This window comes from Miscanthus floridulus, chromosome 15 (assembly GCF_019320115.1).
Source record: "Miscanthus floridulus cultivar M001 chromosome 15, ASM1932011v1, whole genome shotgun sequence".
NCBI lineage: Eukaryota > Viridiplantae > Streptophyta > Magnoliopsida > Poales > Poaceae > Miscanthus > Miscanthus floridulus.
Genome location: NC_089594.1, coordinates 80,134,046 through 80,141,699, shown reverse-complemented (window position 1 = coordinate 80,141,699; position 7,654 = coordinate 80,134,046). Strand labels below are relative to the sequence as shown.

The window sequence follows — 7,654 nt, the reverse complement described above, 5'->3', positions numbered from 1 at the left end:
CGTCTGTGGCAGCAACCAGATTCTTTATGTGCTCAAGTACTGAAGGCTAAATATTATGCAACTTCCTCAGTCTTGGAAGCAAGACCGAAGGCCGGGATGTCCTATACCTGGCGAAGCATTCTTCGGGGCATTGAGCTAGTGAAGAAGGGCATGATTTGGAGAGTCGGTGATGGGGTGGGTCTCAATATTTAGACCGATCCTTGGTTGCCGAGGGACACGTGCAGGTTCCCGGTCACGCCGAGAGGGACAACTCTGTTAACCAATGTTGCAGATTTGATAAACCCTATGACGGGTTCTTGGGATGACCAGCTGGTAAGAGAGATTTTCTGGGAGGAAGATGCAGAAGTAATCCTTGCTTTGCCAGTTCCTGAAGGACGCGATAATACCCTGGCTTGGCTTTTTGACAAGCATGGCATTTTTAGTGTGAAAAGCGCCTAGAAGGTCGGCCGTGCTGATGCTCAAAGAACACGATGTTTAGCTGGTGCACAAGGAGGGAGTTCGTGTGTTACCACGGGAGTTTGGAAGGGTCTGTGGAAACTTAGGTGCCCTAGCAAAATAAAACACTTCATGTGGCAGCTCATTCATAACAGTCATCCTCTCAGGTGCAATTTGATCCGTCGTGGAATGAAAATTGATACAAGATGCCCGGTTTGCAATCAGATGAGCGAAGATGGTGGCCATCTCTTTTTTAAGTGTAAGCTGGCGAAGGAGATTTGGAGTGCTCTGAATCTGGAAACCGAAAGGAAAGAGCTTGCAGCGATTCCTGATGCTTATGGGGCAGTGGAGTGGATTTGGAGCCAACGAGAACCGAAGAGAGAATCGATGGTTGGTTCATTTGGTCAGAACGAAACTGCATCAGAGAGGAGGGACGACGCAGGCCTGCTGAGGCAATTGTCCGAAGCATTGAGCTGTATGCAAATGAAAATCTGCTACAACACACGAGCAAGCCAACGCAGGGAGGTCAACGAAAACAGGTGTGGAGGAGACCTCCAAATGGCGTCCTGAAACTCAATTGTGATGGCTCCTTCCTTCCAAGTGAAAAATCAGGTAGTTGGGGCTGTTTGATCAGGGATTCTGATGGAGATGTGGTGCAGGCAGGAAGAGGGAAAATCAGGGTATACAAGCTGAGCTGATTGCGTGCCTTCAGGGTATACAAATGGCAGCAAGCCTGGGAATTGGCCGGCTCATTCTGGAGACTGATGCTATGGAAGTCGTGGGCGCCGTTAATTCAGAGGTGTATGATGCTTCAGCTGCCGTTTTGAGTGTGTTTTTGGGAGTAGAAGTTGTAATGAAGCCGCGCATATGCTGGCTAAGCTGCGTCATATGTGCACTGAGGGTGAGGAGATCATTTCAGACTCCATACCTGAATGCATATCTGTAATTGTTGCTAACGATTTGTTAGCCAATGAGTAATGAAATACCCGGATTCAAAAAAAAAAAAAAAAAAAACGGCAGCTGCAGCGAACATGCCCCAAGCGTACACATGAACATGACGGGTACCTCTTGGCCTCTGCTCACGTCCCAGCTCACTGCAGTTATAGCAGCAATTTCAATCCTGTTTGATGCAGAAACAATACTCACCCTGTACTAACAGCAGCTCATGTAGCCAGATTACCAGCTCGAAGGCAGTCATTTCAAAAGGATTATAAGTCGAGTCGAGTGCACGGGCAGACTCATAATACACATAGTAGAAACGTCACGTCGCATAAGCAGTAGCAAATTTGGTACATCAGATAACCCAGCAAACAAAATTTCGATGATTTTGCAGGAGGTTCATGCTAGCAAAATTGGCACACTGCAATAATCATAATCCCGCTGTACCACGTAGCACCTTCCTTCCGTAGCCTCACTTCTTCGTACCAGAAATGATCAGGTAATAATGGCTATATAAATTGGTGAACTGCTAATGTTGTGGCTTCCATCTTTAGGAGAAGCTCAGGTTCAGCAATCACTCGTCATCTGAATTCTCGAACTTGATCGAATGGGTCTGTAAGTCAATTTGCCCGCCCCTGTAGGTTCCACGCTTCTTCTTGGTTTTCTCGTGCCTAAACCCCCTGTAGCATGGAAGTGTTGTGACCTGGTGTTAGGTTTGTGCAGGATCATAAACTGCTGACATAATTGACCACTCTGTTGGTATAATTGTTCATTAGACGTCCTCAGCCCCTTATTGTTCTTGATGAAAGAAATCAAAGATAATAACAGGAACAAGTACTGACCTTCCCCTGACTTGGCCAAGGATCTCCTGTGCCTTTGCGCCGTAACCAGTGTCTGCGCCGCCCTGAAAGAGAGGTAACACAGATAGGCCATAAAAAGGTTAAGCTTGATAAATGATAAAATCTTTCACCATATGCATCCATGATCAACAAAGCAGTAAAGCACCTTAGCCCAGTATGAGTTATCCTGAAGCCTTTCATCTGCAAATGTGACACTATCCACCTGAATCCGTTGAAAAGGAGTCACACTCTTAGGCTGCAGTAGATGAACAAAAAGAAAATTTATCACAATTTTGATGACATTGGTCAGACAAATGATACCTATTTCAACTGCTCAGAACAGAAAAGACTGCTGCTGCTGTTTGTCACAAGATTAATCACGAAATATCTACATCCATGAGCCAATGGGCCTAATAAGATCATTATCATGAGCACTACCAAACATAAGATCAGCAACAGCATCAATGGTCGGATACTCGGATTACCTGCATAATCCCTATTATACAAAGTATTGACATGCAAATTAGAATGATTAGTGGATCTAATGTATCAGGTATAGCAAATGTAATGAATTTCTAAACATTCACGCTAGTGGACATCATACCAGACTGGTAATCAGTTATTATGTAGGCATTTCTGAACCTCAGTTATTATGGAGGCATTTCTTAACCATAATGCAAAAGCAAGCTGCTAAGGAAGCTAGTAGTAAATGAAGCATCATGTATATAAACAAGATCTAAGAATTATGGATAACACCTCCTAAGGTGACTGAACTACAGGAAACGAAGTGCAAACAAAAAAGCCAAATGGACAAATGGTTAGAGAGAAAGAAAGCTGCATACTTCAGATGATTTTTTCTGCCTTTTACTTGGTTTTATGTTGCTATCTTCATTTGTTTTATCCTCAGCAAAGCCATTGCTTAGACTTTGGTTAGCTGTGCTACTATCTTCTTTCAGAGTCACAGGGACAATGCTTCCTTCAACTTCTTCTAGCTTCCGTTTTTTGCCAGCAACTGCATTTTCATTTGATGACTTTCCTTGATGATCTTCATCAACATCCATTCCACTCTTGTTCGCATCATCTGGTTTCGGGACTGGATGTTTCCCTGCAGCCTCTTTAACATCCACCTGAACATTTTCTTCAGGGTTAGACTTCTTTCGCTTCTTTTTCGCCTTTTTCTCATTATCATCCTTCACTGTTTCTACAACACCATTCTTTCCCTTGGCACCATCAGCCTCAGCAGGTGCACTTCCTGCATCTGTCTTCTCTGAAGTCTCGACAGCTGATTTCTCTTTCTTCTTCTTCTTTTTCTTTTCCACAGCACCACTGCTCTCGTCAGCACCATCATTCTGACTTTTTGGTTTTTCCTCTCTTGATTCGTTGCCATCTCCATTAACTTTTTCTGCTGCCTCAAACTTGTTAATTATTGTTGATTCTGCCTTTTCCAGCTTAGCTTCAACATCATCATCCTTCCCCTGCTTCTTACTTTTCTTCTTCTTGCCATCAACCTTCTGATCATCGTTCTTCACTGTTTCAGTTGCTTCATCACTAACAGCATCCGCAGCTGAAGGGTCACTCTTGTCCTTCTTCTTTTTCTTCTGTTTCTTCTCTTTGGCCTCACTGTCCACATCAAGCTTCTGGTCATCGTTCTTCACTGTTTCAGTTGCTTCACCGGTAACAGCATCCGCAGCTGAAGGGTCACTCTTGTCCTTCTTCTTCTGTTTCTTCTCTTTGGCCTCACCGTCCACATCAAGCTTCTGGTCATCGTTCTTCACTGTTTCAGTTGCTTCACTGCTTGCAGCATTCGCAGCTGAAGGGTCACCCTTGTCTTTCTTCTTCTTTTGCTTCTTCTCTTTAGCCTCATCGCCTATATTTTCACTAGGCTTTTCGTGAGCTGAAGGCTCGCTCGCCTTAATCTCGGGCTCACCAGCTTCTGCGCCACTTCTCTTCTTTTTCTTGCTAACTTCTCCTGCTGTATCGCCATTTTCCTTGTCTGCGCCAGCGAATTCAGGTCAGCACGAATCCAAAGTAAATAAAGGTATCAATCAAAGGCAAACAACACCAATTTGAACAAACAAAGATGCTACCTTGCTCATTGCTTCCCAGGACGGCAGCCACCGGAGTTGAATTGCTGGGCGACAACCAAATTTGCATCAGCAACCGATCATACTGTGCTAACAGCACACACCATTCACCAATTGAAGAAATGTGACAAAGGTAAATGTTAATTGGAATTAGTACCTCGACTCTAAGAATTTGGCAACCAGCTCCTCCAAGTTCACCTGCGACGACCCCCACGTAGCGGCCTGGAACCAGAAATTCCACAATCGGGCGCCTCAGCAACAGCGCACCAAAACGGCAACACCACAAACGCACAGTACAGGAGAGGAGAGGAAAACGACCGAAGGTTACCTCAAGGCCGGCCTCGGACTGGAGGGCGGCGAGCGTGCGCGGGAGCCCGGCGGACTCGAGGAAGGCGGCGACGGAGGCGACCACCGCGGCCCTCGCGCTGATGGCGGCGGCGGCTCCATTGGCCGCCGCGGCCGCCTTTCTCTTGCTCTTCTTCTCCTTCTTGGGCTCCTCCTTGGCCATAGCGTAAGCGGCGGCGCGGTGCTGTGAGGAGGCGGCGAGTGCGACTTGGCGCGGGACGAAGAGCATCTGGCGGCTAGGGTTTGCGGCCGCGGGGTTTATACTTGGAGGCTTGGAAGACGGAACGGTGGAGTGGTGCGTGCGGTGACGGCGCGTGCTGGGGAGCACGGGGGTTGGTCCGGTGAGTCTCTATGACGTGCGGGCCCGGTCTGGGCGGGTCCGCAAGGTCAGTGAGAAGATCGATGGTCCGGTCGCGCTGGAGTGTTGGAGACTTTGACATTTCATCCGTCCTCAAAAACTGGTTTCATACTTTTTACCGTTCCTCAAAGTGGTTTCGCTTGTTTGCCATTATGAAATTGATGTAACCCGCTGAAATATATTTTGGATAATTTTAATTCGTGGAAAAAAAGAAGATACACCCTTCCCCCTCTACCCCTGCTACTTTCTCATTATACGATAGTCACCTGTTCATTACTGTTACAACGTTACTGCTGACGGCCGGTAGCTGTGACCTCGTCAGCCGTCAGCGAATGGTCGTACAGCTAATAACGCACTGGCCGACGGCATGGAGCTCCGCCGCGCCGCCGGGAATGGCCGACCGTGCTCTCGTCCGATCCGTCCGTCTCTACTCTAGTCTTAGCTCTGAGAACGAGGAAAGCAAGAACAGAGGTGCATGGTAGGTGAGCAGCAATGGCCAGTGGCGCCATCGATGATGGATGGCGCGATAATGTTCGACAGGTTACTGAGCAAGTAAGCAGTGATTAGCGAGAGAGGACACAAAGACATGGATGATCCCGAGCTCAAGTTCTAGAGGAAGATGAAGCACTCCATGGCCACCGAGGGGTTGTGGCCCAGCGGCGCGCCCTCCTCGCCCTCCGCCAGCTTCTTCTGCTCCCCTCCTACTCCTCCGCCCAACAACGCCGCCGCTTGCCCCGCGAGGGGCGGTACGAGCGGCGGGGGCGTGTCCGGGTATGGCCGCATCAACGACGAGATCCTCCGGTGGCAGGAGGCCGTCGGGGAGCGGCGGAAGCGGTGGGGCCGGTTGGGGAACTCCGCGGAGCTGGAGCGCGTGGCGGCCGAGGCGTGGGCGCTCGGGCCGCTGCGTGGGAGGAGGACTCCGCGTTCGTCGGTGACGTCGACTCCATCGCCTCCCGCGAAGACGGGGAGGGCGCGGCCAAGTGCCCCGGCTTGCTCGCGCTCGGCGCCGAGGTGACCGCAGCGTTCCTGCCGTGCGGGCTAGGCGGCCGTGTCCGCGGTGATGGTGGTGGGGATGGCACGCGCGGCGCGGCCTGAGTACGTCGAGGCGCTGGAGCAGAGCGGCGCGGGCAACGGGACGGTGCTGGTGGTGCAGTTCGCGGTGGAGCTGCGCGGCCTGCACGTCGCCGACGGCGAGGAGCCGCCTAGGATACTCCAGCTCAGGAGGGGCCGCTTGGACGACGACGGCAGCGCAGGGGTAGAAGGGGAAGGGTGTGTCGTCTTTTTTTTCCACCAATTAAAACTACCCAAAAATGTATTACAGCGGTTACACCAGTTTCATAATGGCAAACGAGCGAAACCACTTTGCGGGATGGTAAAAGTGCGAAACCAGGTTTTGGTGATGGGTGAAATGCCAAAGTCTCGGAGTGTTGCTGTGTTGAGCACTTGGGCAGGCCGGGAAGCTTCTGGAAGGGGCTCGAAGGTATTTACCATGATTCCATGAACATGCATGTGTCATGTCATCATCATGTGTGTGGCATAAAGCTTCAAACTGAAGCTCCACACAGGTTGAACTACTCACAAGTGCGTCTACTCAACCATGGACGACAGACTGATGAATGATACAGTATTGAAAGAAGGCTAACAAAAGCTTAAAGGGCAAATAGACTCCATGCCCACTCGGAATGTGTTAGGTTGTTAGACATCGCTATAATTTTTCCTCGCTGCAGTAGCCTAAAAGAGAGCTTCAACTGTTTGTTGGTTGCTTCAACTAGTCTCCTGACTGTCTCTGGATGTATAACTAGTACATAAAACATTTTTAGAGACGGTAAAAAATAATCTTCAAAGATGGTTTTAAAATAGCTACTATGCCTACGATCATAAAAATAAGTAATTTTTATAGGCGGTTTTACTTAAAACCGCTACTATGCCAGTGATCGTAAAAATAAGTGATTTTCAGAGACGGTTAAAACCGCCTCTAAAAATCAATTTTTAAGGGTGGTCGTCTTCAGATGCAGTTGACTAAAAAATTGATTTTCAAACGTCTCTAAAAATAATTTTCAACATTTTTTAAAAATCATTTAGAGTCTAATAAAAATAAGAAAAAAAATATTTCTAATGTAGCCTGAAGGGACGAGGACCAGCCACAGCTCATAGATTTATTTTTCACTTGTTTTGAATAAGTGACGACACCTGGGATTCGAACCCACAACCTTTCCATCGCGCAATCACTCCCCTACCACCGCACCACACAGTCACTTATGTCTAGATCTACGATGTTGTCTATTTGTAATAATATGTATGAATTTTATAATCAATATTTTAACTCATAAACAATCTTAGATGAGAAAACTTTCAACTACAAAGTTTTAGATCTCGTCGAGCATTACAACTTTAATACAGAACATTTCTCCATCCAAGGTTATTTGAAAAATTCAAAAATTTGAAATTCAAAATTTGAGACTTAATTTATATATTTGGAACCCTAAATGATCTCAAACAAAAATTTTATCAACTACAAAGTTTTAGATCTCGTTGAGCTCTACAATTTTAATATAAATTTTGTCTTTATTCGACTTCATTTAAAAAACATACGAATTTATTTGTGCTACAACTATTTTTAAGGACGGTTGACTTAGTCAACCGCCCTTGAAAAT

The 7,654-nt window shown here is 47.2% G+C and overlaps 1 protein-coding gene across 1 annotated transcript; it reads right to left on the bottom strand.

Moving 5' to 3' along the window:
* Positions 1-1,685: 1,685 nt before the first annotated feature.
* Positions 1,686-4,907, bottom strand: LOC136508182 (suppressor protein SRP40-like). The gene is made up of 7 exons (XM_066502810.1): positions 4,626-4,907; positions 4,455-4,519; positions 4,301-4,344; positions 3,056-4,206; positions 2,380-2,469; positions 2,217-2,278; positions 1,686-2,054 (listed from the first exon to the last, which is right to left on the bottom strand). The coding sequence occupies exons 1-7, from the start codon at positions 4,869-4,871 to the stop codon at positions 1,949-1,951; spliced, it is 1,764 nt and encodes a 587-aa protein (XP_066358907.1). The 5' UTR covers positions 4,872-4,907; the 3' UTR covers positions 1,686-1,948.
* Between the last annotated feature and the right edge of the window lie 2,747 nt (positions 4,908-7,654).

What these genes read in the sequence shown, in the direction of transcription:
- LOC136508182 (XM_066502810.1), bottom strand. Translation starts at nt 4,871, where the DNA reads ATGCTCTTCGTCCCGCGCCAAGTCGCACTCGCCGCCTCCTCACAGCAC. An exon ending in AGTCCGAGGCCGGCCTTGAG is followed by an intron (nt 4,520 to 4,625) that starts GTAACCTTCGGT and finishes TTCTGGTTCCAG; the next exon opens with GCCGCTACGTGGGGGTCGTC. An exon ending in GCCAAATTCTTAGAGTCGAG is followed by an intron (nt 4,345 to 4,454) that starts GTACTAATTCCA and finishes GTTGTCGCCCAG; the next exon opens with CAATTCAACTCCGGTGGCTG.